The sequence below is a fragment of the Pelodiscus sinensis genome, chromosome 6 (assembly GCF_049634645.1).
Source record: "Pelodiscus sinensis isolate JC-2024 chromosome 6, ASM4963464v1, whole genome shotgun sequence".
Classification (NCBI taxonomy): domain Eukaryota; kingdom Metazoa; phylum Chordata; order Testudines; family Trionychidae; genus Pelodiscus; species Pelodiscus sinensis.
This window is the reverse complement of record NC_134716.1, coordinates 72,668,839-72,688,644: the sequence shown is the minus strand read 5'-3', so window position 1 is coordinate 72,688,644 and position 19,806 is coordinate 72,668,839. Positions and strand designations below refer to the sequence as shown.

At 39.5% G+C, this 19,806-nt stretch overlaps 1 protein-coding gene across 3 annotated transcripts in view; it reads right to left on the bottom strand.

Annotated features, from left to right (window-relative positions):
- Positions 1-2,865: 2,865 nt before the first annotated feature.
- ARB2A (ARB2 cotranscriptional regulator A) overlaps positions 2,866-19,806 on the bottom strand; it is a 340,644-nt gene continuing 323,703 nt past the window's right edge. For all 3 annotated transcript variants that reach the window (XM_075932154.1, XM_075932155.1, XM_075932153.1), the window contains one exon: positions 2,866-3,099. In XM_075932154.1, the coding sequence (XP_075788269.1) occupies positions 2,957-3,099 (143 nt within the window). In that variant the 3' untranslated portion in view covers positions 2,866-2,956. The remainder of the gene's footprint in view (positions 3,100-19,806) is intronic.

Sequence of the window (19,806 nt, the reverse complement as noted above, 5' to 3'; positions counted from 1 at the left end):
ACATGAGCAATAACGCAAGTCCATTGGGGCACGAGAAAGACACTTTTAATAGGGTATTTATTACAGTAGAATTTTTGCACTTGATTTTCATGAAAATAAAAAATATTGTTGTGTTATTTGGCACCTTGGAAACTACCCTCGTGCATTTCCAGTTGTAAGAGTTTGACAGTTGCAGGGTTTGTTGGGTAGCTTTTTCACGCACACTCACCCATCTTGTTCTTTGAATTTACGCACAGAACTACACTTGTGAAATGCAAACCAATGTGTTACTATTCACATGATACACTGATCAGAGCGGAAACTAACCCGAAACGAGTACAAACGGCGGGAATGGGTGACAGGCCAGCCCCAGGCAGGTGGCCAGCATGAAGTTACTTGGGGAGAAATGAGGTGAACCATATTATTACGTCTATACAGCAAACCCATAATCAACAGGATAAGTTGAGAAATAAGATTACACTGGAAGCTGCTCAGCTGCAGACCTGGATTTTGCTTTGCCTCCGCCTGGGAAGTTCCACAGCTTGCAACTTCCTCGTGTCTCGCTTGAGAAAGTCTAACTCAGGAAACACCCCGGTAAGGGACAGGTATAAAAAGGAGAGGGTTTTTTTTAAGGCAGCTATAATGGAGATAAAAGTGCAGAACGCATCAGGCAATTTTACTGTGATTTACTCGGGTCACAAGCGGAGGATGCTGAAAGAAACAATGTGCGAACTGAGTAACACCCCAGGTTAGTTAAATAACAGCAACGACTGGTGTATATACACGGAGTATTATAACTGGGTAATTGTGACCCTCCAACACTGAGCACTGCACAAACTTTATGAAACCGAAAAGAAGTTAGCAAATAAAATGGAAAGATCGGGAGGAATCTCTCCTTACACTGAAGCGACATGATTCGATTACTGGTACGCGTACTGACAAAAAATACATTGAAATCCACATTAAACACTTTAAAACATGTATTAACAACAACCCCGGACCCTCACCCCTGACATACTAAATTTCTCCATTCCACTCCGAAATGGGAAACATTACATTAAAAAGGGGTCAATATCACAAACCCATTTGGTGGCTGCCGACGATTTGACTGGTTTGAAGTAACACAGCAGCTGGATAAAATACTGTTTTGATTTTTGTCTTTGCCTCTGCTCTAATAACATCAGAGGCAACGCAGACATGACCACTGAAGAAAAGATCACTTTAATTTAGCTTCATCAAAACTATAAGAACTAATTAGTGTACTTGCATGCCAGACATGGCATCAGGCACATATTGCTGCTTATCAGACATTAGCAGTTAAAAGTTGCTGACATCAGCTAGTATTACTAAAAACATTTCCTTCCGAGGTCTGCAATTTCAATGATTTTCTGGGCGTTTCTATTTTATGAAACTGGCTGTGTATTTTATCAAGTGTATAAGGCAGGGACATTATTTTGGCAAGCACATTCAAAGAAATATGGAATTTAGGCCTGCGTTGAATCAAAAACTGAATCATGATGATGAAGCATGACAGTTATTAAAAATGCCGAAGGTGAAAATTTAAGCATCTTTGAATTTTTAAAAATCAGCAAAATCAGTAATTCATGACTTTTTATTTATGCTATCATAATTCACAGTGAGATCCAGACGGTTGCTGAATTGGTAAAGTACAAAGCAATTGGCATTTTAAGGTAGAACTTTCAAACGCAAGTGGGGCTCTACAAATAATGCCAAAGGAGAAAATCTTATACCAAGAGACTTTCCCCCAAATTTGGACTAAAGTTCTTGGACCCTTTATTTGCAGAGCATGGTAAGTGTGAAGAGTTGATCCATTTGGTCCCAGAGAAGAAAAGGCTATTGATAGTAAATATTATTTTTTTACTATTCAAAATTATGTCCGTCTTTAAAAACAGTAATTTATATTTTGCTTTGTCTCAAAATAGACATTTTATTAGAATAAAAAATAAACGTATCAACGAAGCTCTAAAACTAAATTTTAAATACAGGTATTTATGTTACAGTTTTCACTAAAACATGTTTTACAGCTCTCGATTTAAAACCTCTCTGGCAAAAGTGGGAATCCTAAAATCAAGAAGCAAAAGATTTCAGCAGAAATAGCATCGGGTCATTTTGGTTTAAATTTAGTCCTTGCTTCTGTAATGTACAGATTTATTAGAAACCTTATTTTCAATTCAGAGACAGTCCCGCCCTAGAAATATCTATTCATTAATTTATTATTTCGTAGGAGCTATTTTATGCACAGTCTCTCCTCTGGTCTCAAAGGAAAGAAAAAGATATTATCAGAGCTACAGAGAACAATTTGTATTTGTAAATCCAAATACTACATTATTGTCTTTGTGCTATTCTTTAATTTTAATTTAGTCATTATGGCTTAAATAACCCTCCTAAAAAAGCACAAACAAAAATATTCTGTTGTTAGAAATGTCTCCGAGCATTTTAAAGGCTGAAGAAGAGCACGGAGGAGGAAGAGGGGAGAGAAATCTACCTGGATACATTATTTAAAAGCAAATCTGTTAAAATGCATAAAACCCAAAGTTTGCTCCTGTCATAGAAAGCAAGCAAGCAAGAAAGAAAAGTGAACCCTGAAAGGAAGCAGCAAAAATCCTGTAGGCGATAGGACCACGAAGAAGCTGTTAAACTCTGGCATCAGCTCGGTGCAGGGCTATGTCAGGGCAATTAGAGCTGCACCATGCTGCACTGTGCAGTACTGCTGTCAGCCTTAATCTGCGCACTGATGGGCAGCACGAAATCCAAGCTACAGCCCACAGGAAGCACAACCAGTGAACCCATATTGCTTTGACAGTTGCACTCATCTAGAAATAATGCAAAACGCTATTTAGATGTATACATCACGACCCTGTGCTCTAGGAAGAAAACAATCTAATGAGGGGCTGGGAGGCTGCTTGCAGAAAACAAGCAGCAAAGGGATGTGGTTTCCCCCCCCCTTCCGCTCCTCTTAAAGCTCTTCATATTTGATTCTGTTGGAGCGGCGCGTGGGGGCTAGTTTGACTGAACTGTTCTTTGCCTCTGATGCTTCACCGAAGAATTTGAAAATAGACGGGAAACTCTTCCAGGAAGTTAGCTCGTGACGCTCGGTCCCTGCAAAAGACAAAGAGCAGAGTTTGATTCGGTTTGGGGCGGTTGCGGTTCTGGGGTTGCAAGTCCCACCGTGCAATTGTGCAGCGTAACCGCACATCCACGGAGAGCGCGATTTGCGGGTCCCGTTCCAAAGCTCGCTATTAGGAGAGGGGCTTGAACCAATTACCTGAGGCGTGATCACAGAGCGCCCCCCCTCCCGCATCACCTGCAGGGGCATTCTCACGGCGCGGAGCGTGCAGGGGTTTAGTTTTACACATTGACTAAGTGAGGCGAAGAGAGCAGAGCGATGCCCTCAGCAGAAGCCCGAAAAGGCCGACAGGTTACTGAGTCTGCCTGGTTACCATTTTCTCCCACCCAAACCCTGGCCGGTGAAGTGGACAAGGGCCGTCCCAGAATGGAGTCACTGAAGCACATTTAAAGTCCTTTCCTTCCACACATGCGGCGTGATTTCTATTCCTAGGCATCCTCCCATTGCAAACAACCCCCAGGACCGCCGCGCACAGTGGGGCTCACTGGGAAGTCCACTGGAAGCTAGCAGCGATCACTTTATTTCATCCCAGCCCCTTGAGCGCTGCCAAAGAGCCGTGGGTCCTTGCAACGTTAAAACCCAGACACGCCCCCCCCCCCTCGGGCGGTGCATCTCCAAGGTCAATTTCATGAAAGGAGCGAAGTCCTTGGCCTAAGTGTAAAAAACGGGGATTTCAGTTTTAGGACACAAGAAGCTGCCTATGTTACTGAATCCCGGCTCCCTTTGGGCTCTGATTGAAACGCAGGCAGTCACAATAGATGCCTTTAAAACACAAATTGGGATGACTTTAGCCAGCCCTGTTACCAACAAGCCAGTTCAAGATGCTCAGTCTGAAAAAGTGAACCGTGTCTGCGGTTCCATCCCCCAGAGGAAAAGTGCATTTGTATAAGCTGTCTCATGCACAGGGGGTTTTACTGTCCTGCCCCTGGCCTCTTAACTGCCCAGCACCTTTGTATGACAAAGACAAACAAATCATAATAAAACCCCACCCCTCTCATGCAGTCCAGGATCCAAATCTGAAAGAGTGGTGATGTCTTGCTGGATAACCCAGTGGTGCAGAGATGCTGCCTGGCAGTCTCTGGATCCCAGGCCTCTGTTTGATACTTTAACATTGTTAATGATAATTCTTTAGTCTGTAATAGTAGGTCATTGCTATGGTTACTCTACAATGGTGCAACACTTCGCTTTCCCCTTCAGCTATTCGCTGAGACCTGGTAACCACATTTGTTGCCTAGCAACAGTTTTGTGACAGTATCACAATCTGGGAGTTCCAACAATAAAGGACATGATGGCCGTGGCCTGCCCAGAGGAGAGATCTATAGCGTGGGGGTGGGTGGGTGACTTCGGGATGGGAGTGGCCCCTGAAAGAGCTGCTACTGACAACTTGCAGAGTCCCTGCAGCAACACACAGAGACAAGGGAAGGCTCTGCTAACAAGACAGCCCACACAGCTATGCCCCTACAGACACTGAGAAAGGAAGATATATGTGGTGGTGGATTGTCATTGTGTAAACACACACCACCACTCCCCACACAGGTGCTCCCTTCTGAGATACCCTTTGCCTTTACACATGCACACCTCGTCACAACATATGCCTCAATGCAGATGCAGTTTTCAAGAACAATTCACTACATACGTCCACCCACAGAAACCCTTTACTGCCACTGTACAGATATTTCCTCAGCCCACAGACACCTTTCACAAAAAAGGCAATTAGCTAATACACACTACTCCTCCACTAACACCTTTTAAAAAGGCAATCTACATCATACACACATACCCCCTAACACACACACCTGCTTTACACAATCTGCCACATGTCTCAGAAATTTCTTCACAGAAACCTTTTAAACATCAATAATCACCTCAGCACCAAATGCAGGTATTCCCTCCCCCACACAATTTTTCACCCAGAGATAATCCATCACATCTACAGACATCATGCTTAATACAGACAATCCATCACACCCTACAGCCGGAGAAGTCAACAGACAGACCATAGGCCAAATCTGAACAGCCAGACACTTTTGAAGGGATCCATGACATCTTTTACATTTTTTATTATTAGCATCATTGTTATTGCAGTGTGAAAAATATTCCTCTGGAGTCCATACCTTGACTATTCCTTGACCAAGAAACTTGGACCTTGACAAAAAATAACTGATTATTCTTGCACCTATACAACTCCCTCAAAATTACACAAACTTCCTACCACAACACAATGACATAGCTCCTCCTTCAATAAGACAATCCACAATCCCATGTGAATCTTTCCACCACAGAGGAACCCTTTATAGGGAGACAATCCACTGTGACCACACACACCCTTACACAAAGTTGTAAACCCCTATATAGATCCCATTTGCATAAAGTCATGCTACCACACATATAGACACTCCGTACAAGAGAACAGTATCTCTCTACAAGCAACCACTTAAGTCACTTCAGCACCAAATATTTGTTAGCCACTCTTGTGCCGGCAATTTTCCCTATACAGACACTTGTACCAGTTAAGACTCCTTACTCTTGCACATGTTGATACCATATTGAGTCTCTACAGGCAGACAGCCTCCACATCTTATCCTTGGTTTCCATCACACAGCTCAACTCCCACACCCCAAAAGACATACACACACTACTCTGCCTCTCCAGTCTTCCCTCATTAATTTCTCTGCACACACCCACATTCATTTCTGTCTTCTTATATTTTGATTAAACTGAATGCAGAGAATATCACACTGATTTATTCTTTATCATTTATATTTTCTCTTTGTGAAAGACCATCTTCAGGAACAAAGAATGACTAAAATAATGCCCAAGAAACTTTGTTTTAATTGTCTTTCCCTTCCTTCATTTCTCCTTCTCCCCTGCATTTTTCTAATTTCCTCAGAGATCGCACAGAAATGTTACTGAGAGGCTGATCAATGTTTCCTACAGCAACTCACTTACCCCACCTTTCTCCAAAAACAATTCAGGCTTTAAATCTAGAGGGCCTGATGACTCAATGGCCTAAAGCAATTTTAACTCCCTCTATTTTCCTTTTCCTAGCAACAATCTTACTGACAGATGAACAATTTCCCTGGTGATAAAATCACTACCATGGCTGTTTAGTATCCAGGATTATGATGACTCTTTGCTTGAGTAATACAGAAAAGACAAAAACAAAAATTCAGCCTTGTTACCTTGTCAATTCTATACACTGCCTTTCGTGGCCCTTTTACAAGTCAAAATTTGCCCTCAGATATGCACTTTCAGTTCCCATTGAAGGGAAAGCAAAACGTATCCTATAAAATTTAACATGATAAAGGTAGTACATTTATTATTTAAAAAAATATACAAAATTGCAAGGTGTGCTGGACAAAAGCAACATGAGCTAGAAGTTATGCTAAATGACAGCATGGCCTAGTATGTGTAATAGATTTGGTGGCCTGGTTCTCAGAATGGCAACATTAAAGAGTATAAACTATACAAGGAAAACAGAAAGGGAAGAAGAGTTAGCATTACATGTCAAAAATATTTGTAAAACCAGTAGTAGAAGAACTGGTTGGGAATTTTCTATTAGAATTAGTTTCTGACAGACAATGCAGGTTTTACCAATTCAAGTTTCTAAAGAAACATTTTGATTTTGTTGACAATATTTATTTTCCTCGTTTTTAATTTTGGGTTGGTTTGATCCAAATCACATCAAGAAAACATTAAACTCTATATCCTCTGTGGCACATTCTTCTATAAGAGTTGGAGTTTAGTCCCTCCATTTTCGCCAGGGGTCTGGCTTCCTGGAGATCTTAAGTATCCCTTAATAACAATGTGGATTTTAACTCTGATCAAGCTGTGCTCAGTACCACAGGAGTCACAGAGTTTGGTGCACTGTGAGAGATATATTTTGGTCAGGGAGCCTGGCCCATGGAGGAGAATGGAGTCAAAAGGTCTCTGAGCTACATTCCTCCAAGGTAATGCGCCACTGTGGAAAAATTCATTATACTATCTGACCCAAAGGATTTCAGATCCATTCAGAAACATTTCAATTTTGGAAAAGTCAAAATATTTCACTGTGATTGAAAATGTAAAACCAAAATATTTAGACATTTTCAAATTAAAATGGTTCAGAATTTTCATTCTGTGAAAATTTTTGAAAGTTCATCTTTTCATCATGAGACAAAAGCATGTAGAAATTTCATAAATTTCACAGGATGGAAATTCCAAACTCACTCAGCTCTAACACATATGAATGAAAAGAGCAGCAGTAAAGTACTTGGAATAAGATACAAGTAGTATAACATAAAGGTGAGATTGTACCTCTTCTATAGAGCTATAGAAATGAAGGAGAGTTAGGTAACAAAATACTGCTAAACACTGATCACCAAAGAAATATCTGTTACTTCATGATCAAGAACATGGGGAATATTATATCTAACTACTTTATAACACAGTTATAAACTGCACACAGTTTTCACAATTATATAGCATCTTTTATGTGAAGATTTTAAAGTACTTCACAAAGATTGTTATTATCCCTATATTCAGATAGTTAATTGAGGCATAGATACTACAACTGACTTATCCAAGGTCCCAGGAAAACAGGATCAGACCCATGGTTCATCTAGTCCAGTATTCTGTCACCAGATGTCTCCAAGGAAGATGCAAGAACCTCTCAGGAGGCAGATGGGATTGGTTTACATTCAGGGACATGAGGTTTTCATCCCTTCTGCAAATCAGGGCAGAAACAGAAATAAAATCTCAATCTCCTAGATTTCAAGAGCTAAGCTATTACATTGATCTATACTAGCTACACCAGAAGCTACACCAAAAGCCATTGGGAATCTGCTTCTTACCTATAGAAATAATTGTCTGGCAGCATGACATAATAGGAAATATTCATACCAAGTGATTAAAGGCTATTTGAATCAACATACAATTCTAAGCAATGGGTTGATAGAACATAGAAGTATAAAGGCTTTATGAAATAAATTGCTTGGGGACCTGTAATATCTAAGGAGCAGGCTGTAATGGGAAGACACATGAAAATCCACGAGTGAAGAACACAGTTAAAACATCCTACAATATGTCACAATTAAAACAATTGCACTGAAAAAAATGCAAGGAAACAGAAGGAGCCAATATGATTTCATGAGGTACTGCTCAAAGAGCTGAGGGTAAAAAAGGATCTATGTTGGAAAGGGGATATCAGGCAAGCATACCAATAAAAAAGGACAGTCATCTAAGGATTCAAGTGAAAAGTGAAGGGCAGTGAAAGCCCAGAATGATTTGATGTTAGCCAAAGGGATAACAGAGATATATTTATATATTTAACAAGTACCATATATTAGGAGGAAAAGGATTACCAAGGAGAATGTAGGTCTGTTATTAAATGAGATTAAATAAACAATTATTTTAATATGGTTAAGCTAACTACTTTTAAAATCAGCATATCAGGAACAATAAAGAAAAGAGATATTGACAATTAGAAGTAATAAAGACCTTGTCAATACAGCTGTCGGCTTAAAACAACTGGAAAGGGAATACTTGGGAAAACTGAATATACAAATCATCAGGTCTGGATGACATGGATTTCAGAGTCTTAAGGGAATCAGCTAATGAACTTGCTGAACTACTGACAATTATTTCTGAAAACTCACGCAGAATCAGGTATCAGAGGACAGAAGAAAAGCAAATGTGGTGCTAATTTTCTTTAAAAAAAGAATTAAGAGAAATTGCCATCTGATAAATTTAACTTCAAATCTTAATAAAATAATAGAACAATGTTAAAATAAAAAAATCTTTAACAGGAACATTAGGATTAAATAGGCACAGATCTAGAGGAATAAATTATATCTAACTCACTTTTCTTGGTTGAATAACAAAAAATAGTGGAATATGGGACTATCCATTATTGTGCCTTTCTCTATAGCAGTGGTTTTCAGACTAGGGGTCACAACGCAGTACTGGGTCATGGCATGTCAGGCACTGGTCTCATTGCTGCAGGGTGATCAGAGGGGTGGTAAGGCAGGCTTCCTGCCTGTTCTGGCACCACAGACTGCACTGTGCCCCAGCAGGCCCAGCTCCTGAAGGGGAGAGGGGAAAATGCATAGGGCTCCATGCACTGTTCCTGCCCTAAGCACTAGCACCACACTCCCATTATCTGGGAACCTGCTGCTGGCTGTTTCTGTGGCATAGCATGGTCTGCAGTGCCAGGAGAGGCAGGAAGCATGTTTTAGCACCCCCCTGCACTAGTGACTGTGATCTACGTGAGGTAAGCTACTCCTGCCCAAGCCATGATCTTACCCAAAGCCAAGCACCCTCCTACACCACAAAGCTCCCATCCTCAGCCCTACCCTGCAGCCCACGCTTAAGTCAAATTATGTTGGCTTGCGAGGCAACAACAATTTTCTTCAATTGGTTCATGAGAAAAATAGTTTGAACACCTCTGCTCTGTAGGTATCAGAGGGGTGGCCGTGTTAGTCTGAATTTGCATAAACAACGTGAAGTCCTGTGGCACCTTACAGACTAACAGATTTATTGGAGCATAAGCTTTCGTGGGCAAAGATCCTCTTTGTCAGATGCATGTCACGGCATCCGACGAATGCATGTGATGAAGTGGGTCTTTGCCCATGAAAGTTTATGCTCCAATAAATTTGTTAGTCTATAAGGTGCCACAGGACTACCCTATAGATCTCTCAGTGTGCCATTTCTAGGTGGACAGCACCTAGTAAAGACACGCACAATGGATTATAGCTTTCAATACCCTATTGGTTTGTGGTTACCATTATCTCTATTTTTAGGTTTTTGTATAGTTATCACTAGCTAACTAGTGATTAATAGCAATAGTGATACAGACATAGATATAGACAATATATCTAGACTGCAGTAGATACAGATTTATATGCTGCACTTGATTCTAGACTGCATCACTTTGGAGTTATATTGGCTTAAACCTGGAATACCATACCAGTAAATAAGGCCCACTATATCTAGATTGAAGTACAACATTTGGTTCATTGTCGTCTTAAAATTTACTTGTTAAACTAATTCAAGCTCAGAAATGATCAATATCAGTTAGCTTAAAAACTGAATAAAGTACTATGAACAATGAGTAATCTTTTACTGTATATATTTTGAAGAGTTTGTTTGTGCAAAATAAGTCACACTTTGTGATTACCTACAGATACCAAATTTTGCATATACAATCCTGCTATTTAAATTAGCTGAATGCAACCCAAAAAAGGTTCCCTACCTCTGTTTTTGTGCAAAGAAAAGTTTTACTGTTATAAATAAAAAAATAATTGAAATTAGTTATAGAAAGAGTAAGGGAAGCTTTATGAATTTCTGATTCAAATATTCTATGAATGATAATTATTCAATAAAATAAATAATGTTTGACGTTGAAATCCTACAAATTTAAACCTGTTTTTTTTCTTCCCTTTTGCAAGCGCATTAAAAAAATTATATTATATATATTTAATTTTTTGAACTTTCCTATAATGTAATTACACAAAATGACTTTGCCTGGTCAACGATTGGTCTTACCTGCTAGTAATAAATATTAAAGCAGTGGATCGGGGAGGTGTCTAAAGAGGTGTCAAAGAATTGGTAATAAGTTCATTTCTTTTAAACATGATTATTAATGATTTGGAAGAATGAAAAAACTGCATATTAATTAAATTAATTATGCAGATGATATATTACATTGGAGGTAAACAAAACACTAATAAGAACAAAAATAATAAAAAGGAAGCTAGGGAGAATACACAGACAGGAAATAAGAAAATGAGTTTTGCCACCATTTTTACAAAAATGTGCATACAAAAATGAGTGAGCAATTGACTAATTAATCCTCTCAGTGGTCATCTGAACATACATTTATGACTGTAGTTTAATTCACCCTCCATCCCCACCCTAGAAATAACAATTCTAAAACAACAGAATTCTTTGTCTAGAGGAGTTTACAAACTACTTCAGCTGAAATTACTGAGCTTGCAGAATGTACAAGCTCTGCTTCACTAACAGAGCTTGGATTCCCCATAATTTGCTCTTGCAGTGAATACCAGCTGTGCAGGACAAAGGTGTCCTCCTTCAGCGTTTGCCAACTGTGCAGGACAAAACTCTCCTTCTGTGGTGCTTACAAATTATGCAGAACAGTGGTTCCATCCTGTGGAGTTTACAAGATATTCAAGACAAAGGCTTTCCATGCTGCACCAGAGCAGAGAGATTTCAATATACATCTCTTTGCACTGAAATATTTTTGCAGAGAAAACTTTATAGGTTGAGAAGTTTCTCCACAGATATTAGCTAAAACGTTACCTTCAGGTGTGATTCTGTGATATGCTGCTGCTTACCCTCAAATCCCATTGACTTCAAAATGAACTAAGGGTCTTTTACACCTCAGGATTTGGTCCTTAGCATAAGAGCTAATATTATAGTTCCCTAACAGCATGATCTTACTCAATCAGCTTTTTGCCATCGACTTTAATGGGAATGAGCTCTACCCCAGTATCAGCATTCTGCACTGAAATCTCATTATGATGAACACTATTGATGCAGACATTAGTTAGACTGCTAAATAGTGAATTTTGTGGGGCCAAGATTTATTTTGTTATTACTACATTTATAAATGCAGGAGCCAGAGGGGAATATCCATCTCGCCACTGTTCCCGCACAATTGGCCATATCGATTTTCTTTCCTTCCACCTTCTGCAGAATTGTTAGAGATTGACCACAGACGGAGACGGGACACCAGATTTGAGGTGGGAAAGGAATGTCCTTTCAGGTCAGATTGACGGGGACCTTGGGGTTTTTCACCTTCCTCTGTAACACTGGATATGGATCACCTGCTGGATCATCTAGGTGTAACTCACATAGTAACTGCAGAAGATTTGGGCATTGGTGGCAGCTCAGTCCCTCCTGTTCTTTTCCTGTGTTTTGCTCGTAACAGTTTAGTCTTCTGAGGATTGGAAAGCTTTGGTCTAACTAAAGTCACTGAACACAGTATATAGGTAAGTAAATTTTAGGGACTGTGATAAACAGGGGGTCAGACTAGATGATCTAAAGACCCTATATGGCATTAAGCTCTATGAAACTCAGGTCTTTAAATCTTATTACCGAAAGATCTTAATTTTTAGTGAAGACAGTCAATTGGAATATTTCCAGTTTGTAAAGAACAACTTGTACAAGAAACATTTTTACTAAATTTTACTAAAATGGAAAATATTTCTTTATTCACCTTTTCATAATGCCAGGAAGTAAATGGATTTTAAACAGTCTTTATCACTTCTGGCCTAAGAGCTAGTATGGAAAATGTTATCCAGAAAAATAAATGTTTCAGAAATGTATAAGTAGGTAGATATGGGTGTAAAATGAAAATAGTGAAGTGCTGTTCACATTTGTGCGAGAGAAAATTTCCCTACATTTGGTGTGATTAAATTGTCTTTCTAACAAAGTTTAAAAAAAATGTAATTTTTACCTTGGAAAATACCAGGTTGTATCAGAAAGAAGTGCCTTTTGGTTTTTTAAATTTCTGGGACAAGGCTCCCATGAACATCCATCAAAAGTTGGAAAGTGTTTCTGGAAATTATTCAGTACAGTAGACTTCCGATAATCCAGAACCTATGGGACCTAGGTGGTGTCGGATTATCAGATATGCCGGACTATCAGGAGGTACTATAAGATGGTTTTATATATATATATATATATATATATACACACACTGTATACATTATATACTGTATATAAAGTGTTCTTAACCCTTTTTATTGTACAGTTCAGCTGCTGCTGCTGTCACCTTGTGACTCATTTTTTGCTGAAGCTCACTCACTAGGCTCTTGCCATTTTGATGCTGGACTATCAGGCATACCGGACTATTGGAGTATTACTGTATATTGCAAATATTTTGTTCTGACAATTTAGTCCCAGTTCCCAAAATCTCTGAAAGAGCAAACTAATTAAAATGTAAGACTGAATAACAGGACAAATATTTCAAGAGAGACCCTTTAAACAGTGGATTAATCTTCCGAGGGATGTTGTATTATATGCAATAATGGTAGAGAATGGGCAAGATGTCCTAAAATATGTTATCTCTAGTTTCTGTTATATTATTACCACAGAGCAAAATACAATATTTTGTATGTTTGTCAGGATATATCCTCTTCTCCACCTTCAGTTCCTCCCCATACTGCCCAAAATAAGCTTGCATCAGCCACTGCATGTTTGTGAAGCGGGATGGAAATAGGAGGATAGCACTACTGCCATTATTTTATACTATTAGTTATTAAAGATGGATTAAAGGGACCAGTTGCATCCCACAAGAGCGATAACCCACCTATTTGCCTCTTTTAATCCTACCTGGACAAAGAAGTGGAAGTCACAATGTCATTTCTGAGTCCACATTATTGGGTCATCATATGTTAAGCCATTTTCTAAGAAGAAGTTGTCATTGACATTAATAAGGTAGTATGGGACTGAATAGGGTCCTAGTGATATGACTAGAAGGATAAACTACAATAACCAATAACTACAAATGAACCAAAAGAAAAAGAATTAAGGTGAAAAGTATGGGCTGAAAATGGCACATTAAGATACAAGATGACTAGAAGAGAGCAGCTGAAATAATTGAGTAGAGTACTGGCCTAGATTTTTAGCTTTGTGTTGTGGGTTCTAGTGAAAACCTTTATGTTCCTTAGAACCCAATAATTAAAATAAATTGGTCATATAAGCATACATGTGCTGACATACAAGAATAGATCTAGTCTATTACATAAATACAATAAAATGCACTGATAGCCAATGTAGATATAAAAGACCAAATCAGCAGCCCCATTTCCAGTCACTTTGTGCTGTTCTTGCCCTTTGGGTAATGGACAGCTGGTGGATTCCCTGAGGGGTACAGAGTTTGCATAGATGGCTCTAGGACAGCCTCCCCACCAGTGCACATTCTTACATGTTGAGGGTATGGTGGTGATGTGAGCAGTGGATATGGACAATTGCAGGTGAGTGGGCTATTACATGCTGGCACAAGTTAGAATAACCCTGAGTCTGATCTAATTTGCATCAGGGTCCAAATTGGGCATTAGCAACTATAGGTACAGAAAGGATAAATATGGCATAGTGATGCCTTTGGCGAAAGTATAGCTATGTTTAGTGCAGCCAAACCAAAGGACTGGGGCTAGAGAAACTCCTTAGAGTGAAGAAGAGTGGAATTCTGTTGAAGGCTCTCTAAGCTGCCATTTACTTGCAGAAACCCAACACAGGAAAAAGCCATGCAATGGGACTTTTGCATCTGCCGTATGTGGCTGAGGCATGCTTCCAATCAGAAGATGTGAGAAGACTTTTTGACCCAGCTAAAGGAGGGACCATTGGATGTGTACTATATGTAGTTCTGTAAACTGTCTGTGGGCTGGGTGTATGGATTCTGTCCCTCACCAGCCTCCATAATCATAGAATCATAGAATAATAGGACTGGAAGGGACCTCAAGAGGTCATCGAGTCCAGCCCCCCGTCCTCAAGGCAGGACCAAGCTCCACCTACACCATCCCTGACAGATGTCTAGCTAACCTGTTCTTAAATATCTCCAGAGAAGGAGATTCCACCACCTCCCTTGGCAATTTATTCCAATATTTGACCACCCTGACAGTTAGGATTTTTTTCCTAATGTCCAATCTAAACCTCCCCTGCTGCACTTTAAGCCCATTACTCCTTGTCCTGTCCTCAGAAAGCAAGAGGAACAAATTTTCTCCTTCCTCCTTGTGACACCCTTTTAGATATTTGAAAACCGCTATCATGTCCCTCCTTAATCTTCTTTTTTCCAAACTAAACAAGCCCAGTTCATGAAGCCTGGCTTCATAGGTCACGTTCTCTAGACCTTTAGTCATTCTTGTCGCTCTTCTCTGTACCCTTTCCAATTTCTCCACATCTTTCTTGAAATGTGGTGCCCAGAACTGGACACAGTACTCCAGCTGAGGCCTAACTAGTGCAGAGTAGAGCGGCAGAATGACTTCACGAGTTTTGCTTACAACACACCTGTTGATACAACCTAGAATCATATTTGCTTTTTTTGCAACAGCATCACACTGTTGACTCATATTCAACTTGTGGTCCACTATGACTCCTAGATCCCTTTCTGCCATGCTCCTTCCTGGACAGTCGCTTCCCATCTTGTATGTATGGAACTGATTGTTCCTTCCTAAGTGGAGCACTTTGCATTTCTCTTTATTAAACCTCATCCTGTTTACCTCTGACCATTTCTCTAACTTGCTAAGGTCATTTTGAATTATGTCCCTATCCTCCAAAGAAGTCGCAACCCCACCCAGTTTGGTATCATCTGCAAACTTAATAAGCGTACTCTCTATCCCAATATCTACATCATTGATGAAGATATTGAACAGTACGGGTCCCAAAACAGACCCTTGAGGAACTCCACTTGTTATCCCTTTCCAGCAGGATTTAGAACCGTTAACAACAACTCTCTGACTACGGTTATCCAGCCAATTATGCACCCACCTTATCGTGGCCCTATCTAAGTTATATTTGCCTAGTTTATCAATAAGAATATCATGAGAGACCGTATCAAATGCCTTACTAAAGTCTAGGTATATGACATCCACCGCTTCTCCCTTATCCACAAGGCTCGTTATCTTATCAAAGAAAGCTATCAGATTAGTTTGGCATGACTTGTTCTTCACAAACCCATGCTGGCTATTCCCTATCACTTTATTACCTTCCAAGTGTTTGCATAGGATTTCCTTAATTACCTGCTCCATTATCTTCCCTGGGACAGACGTTAAACTGACCGGTCTATAGTTTCCTGGGTTGTTCTTATTCCCCTTTTTATAGATGGGCACAATATTTGCCCTTTTCCAGTCTTCTGGAATCTCCCCTGTCTGCCATGATTTTTCAAAGATCATAGCTAAAGGCTCAGATACCTCCTCTATCAGCTCCTTGAGTATCCTGGGATGCATTTCATCAGGACCTGGTGACTTGCTGACATCTAACTTTCCTAAGTGACTTTTAACTTGTTCTTTGTGTATCCTATCTTCTAAACTTACCCTCTCTCTGCTTGTATTCACATAATGTCGCACATAAAGCCTGTTCACCTAGCCATTGTTCAGGGTGTGTGAATTTGATTATGCAAATACCAGTTTAGGTTACAGTGAACATCCACATAACATTAAAGCTTTTCTGTGTGTGTGTGGGGGGGGGGGGGGTGGGGGACAGGGGCAGGAGGGAGAGAAAAAGGGACTCCGATGTAAGATACACAATTATCAAGTTTTAAAACTTATGACAGCTAGTATCAGAGTGTATGGACAATCAGAAATACACAGCTATCCACTCTTTAAAAGTTAACATTTACTTAGAGACAAGGTGGGAGAGGTAATATCTTTTATTGGACCAACGTCTGTTAGTGAAAGAGACAAGCTTTTGAACTACACAGAGCTCTTAACAGTTAAGTGAAATGATGTGTAGACAGTATGTGAAATGGTTTTATTTATGTGAGAGTTCATGGTAGCACTTTCTAATATATGTTTTTTAAAATAGATTCAGAGGGGTAGCTGAGTCAGTCTGTAACAGGAAAAACAAAAGAAGTGGGCTGTGCCCATCAAAGCTCATGATACCATCTACATGTTTTGTTAGTCTTTAAAGTGTTACCAGATTATTTGTTTTTTAAGTTTTTAAAATAGATGTTATTTATCCCATAATGAAATAAGCATTTTTCCCGTGTGACCAAATACTAATCACATTTCATGCCCCAGCACATGTGCAGTACTCAGTATTTTAAAAATGCCAATACCCTGATTAGTTTTAAAAAAAGGAAGCACTTGAATTTTTTTTTAGTTAAAGACAATTTTCAGTTTCTGAGACTCTACTATTTCAGAACGAATGGGTGTCCTTTAAAAAGTGTTACTTCAAACTATTTTGTTGAAACTTTATGACAAAATGTTCAAACTTCAGAGTAAATTCCATAAGGTATAGCCCGAAAATGTCAATTCTAATAAGAAATGTTGACAGGTTCTTACTCTTACCTAGTGCTTTTCATCCACAGATATCAAAGTAAAAGGAGGTCAGCATCATTATCTTAATCTTACAGGAAACTAAGGTACAGAGAAGGGCCAGAACTTGTCAAAGTTCATCCAACAAGACAGTGACAGAATTGGTATCGAGAAATCCAGAGTCACAGGCCAGTGATCTATGGCCAAGCTTTTAGTGCCTCCATGTCAAGTATGGTGACATCCATAAATGGCAATATTTCTGTAACCTATTTTTTTCATATGTAAAACATACCACATCAATATTTTACAATAATGCAACTTACATCAAACCTAATACTACAGATCAGGTCCTGTAACCCTTGCATACCCCCAGATTTTCATAGACCTCAGTGATCTACGTATCTGTGTATAGACAGATACATATCTATAGATATACACTCAACCCTGCAACCCTTACTAACATGAATGACACTGAGTTATTGTGACTAGTTTTTTTGATATCAACAGGATTATTCTTGGAAGCCAAGGTTACAGGAATTAACACTCTATAAATAGCCATCTACAACTAATATATTTTTATGTTTTTCCTCCCTAAATGATGTTTTTAATCATATGTCTACATAGGGTATGAATTCTCAGAGGCAAATGGGGGAGTGGTGATCTAAGTTAGCGGCAGGAGCTGGTGGAGAAGATTTTATTATTTCCCATATTCTTATTTGTAATATCCACCAATCAGATGCAAATATGTAAATTACATAACTCACCACAGAAACAGCTGAACCAATAGCACAAGTGTTAGCTAATCATCCTTTGGTGTACATACAAAAAATAACAACAAAGACAGCAGCATGGGAATGGCAGCAACTGCACAAAGGAAAAACTGGAAAAGATAATAATTTAAAAATCACACACTATGTAAAAAATGAAATGAAATGCTTGAAAAGTCCAAACTATAATACTAAGAACAGTTTACAATCCTTACTCATTAGCAGAAAAAGTGTAAATTTAAATGATAAATAAATTCATTTTATAGTAACAAAACAGTTGCATATCATTTCCTCCCCTCTTTTCATGCCAGGATCTATGTTTAGGGAACTGACTTGCTTCTATTAACAATAAAGCCAGACAGGGAATGCAGCTCCCTGTATTGTTAAAAGTGCATCGTTTCACCCAGAATGCTGGAGGCAATATAAGGGAATGATGATGAGTTAGGGAAAATTCTGTCTGATCCAGCCAAGATTTCTCCCAGGAGCTTGTGATGGCCACACTCTAGTGTTAGACCATCTCTGGAGGTGGTGCAGCCTACTACCTGCTTTGCATTCTACCAGCCCCAATAGCAAGTGTTGAGGGGTGGGGGTGGGTGGATGCGGAGCCCTGTATTAATTCTCTAATCTTTCACTAAGCACCCACAGAGCCATTATACAGAGCAGAGACCATATTGTGCAATAAGATTCCAGTCATACTCTGTGCAAGATAAAAGAGAGGATTCTTGTAGCTTCTGATGCCCTTGTGAATCCACTCCAGGGCTGGTCAGAACCTGGCCTTCAGTGTGTTGGGCTCAATCCTGCCATGCTATCTTTAGAGACTATTGCAAAAGCCACCCAAGTGAATCAGAATCTTTTTATTGATATCAATGGGCTTAGGAAAAATAATCTAAAGGAAAACCCCAGTTGACTTTGGTGAGAGATTAAGCCTGAACAAGAATTGTAACAAGATCAGTTGCAAATATTCTTCTTTCATAGCTGAATTCAGTTCCCTAATAAACACAATAATGCCTTGGAGAGCAACTGAATTTCCCATAGATATTATTTGCTAATTTTTTCAGATTTTTTTTTTTAAACTGAGCCTTTTAAAAAATATTTCTTCTGAAGGTCTAATGTCCATTTCATGTCCCTGTATCAAAAGGCCCACTGTCACCACAAACCTCCCATATTCACATAGGCACAGACATTGCATACTTCTAAAATTAAGCACAAAGGGATTTCTTTTCCCTCATTATACAAAATTAGCTAGCCAAAGAAGAGGTGACAGTACCATTTTCCAGTGCTGTCTTCTTGCCTCACTTAACCCACCTACTCTGTCTCCTTCCTTGATTTCTGGCTATTACCCTTGAGGCTTTGTCTACACTGCCGGCTTTTGCTGGCAGAGAGTATGCAAATGAAGCATTGCTTAGCATTTTGTCACGCTTCATTTGCATAATCTGTTCGAGGGGTTTTTGCGTAAAAACAAGCAATGTGGATGTTTCCTTTTTGCACAAGATCCTTATGCCTCCCCGGGGCTGGCAGTGTAGACAAGTGACTGTTCCCAACAAAACCATCACTTCTTAAACCTGTGCTGTGATCCTTTGGAATGGGGCTCCCTCTGATAAACTACAGGAAGGGAAATACTGTATGGTTTTCTTTGCAAAGCTATTTTTATGATGAATAAGTCAGAGACTGCCTCTGTACTGAAGATGCTAATGAGGCAGAACTGGATACAATTTTTCCCATCAATTCCCCCTATTGCTGATTATGACAGCAAAATGGTGGAAAGGATAGAAGGACAGGAAGAGTCAGAGAAGGGAAGAGCTACTTGACAGGTGAAACAGATCTGCTAAAGAGGTAGCTGATTCATCTGCCAAACCTGTGCTTGTCCAGAGGGGAGACCTGGTTCAATCTTAGCAGGTCCTTCAAGAATGGGAGTCTTCTGTGCACGCTTCAGCAA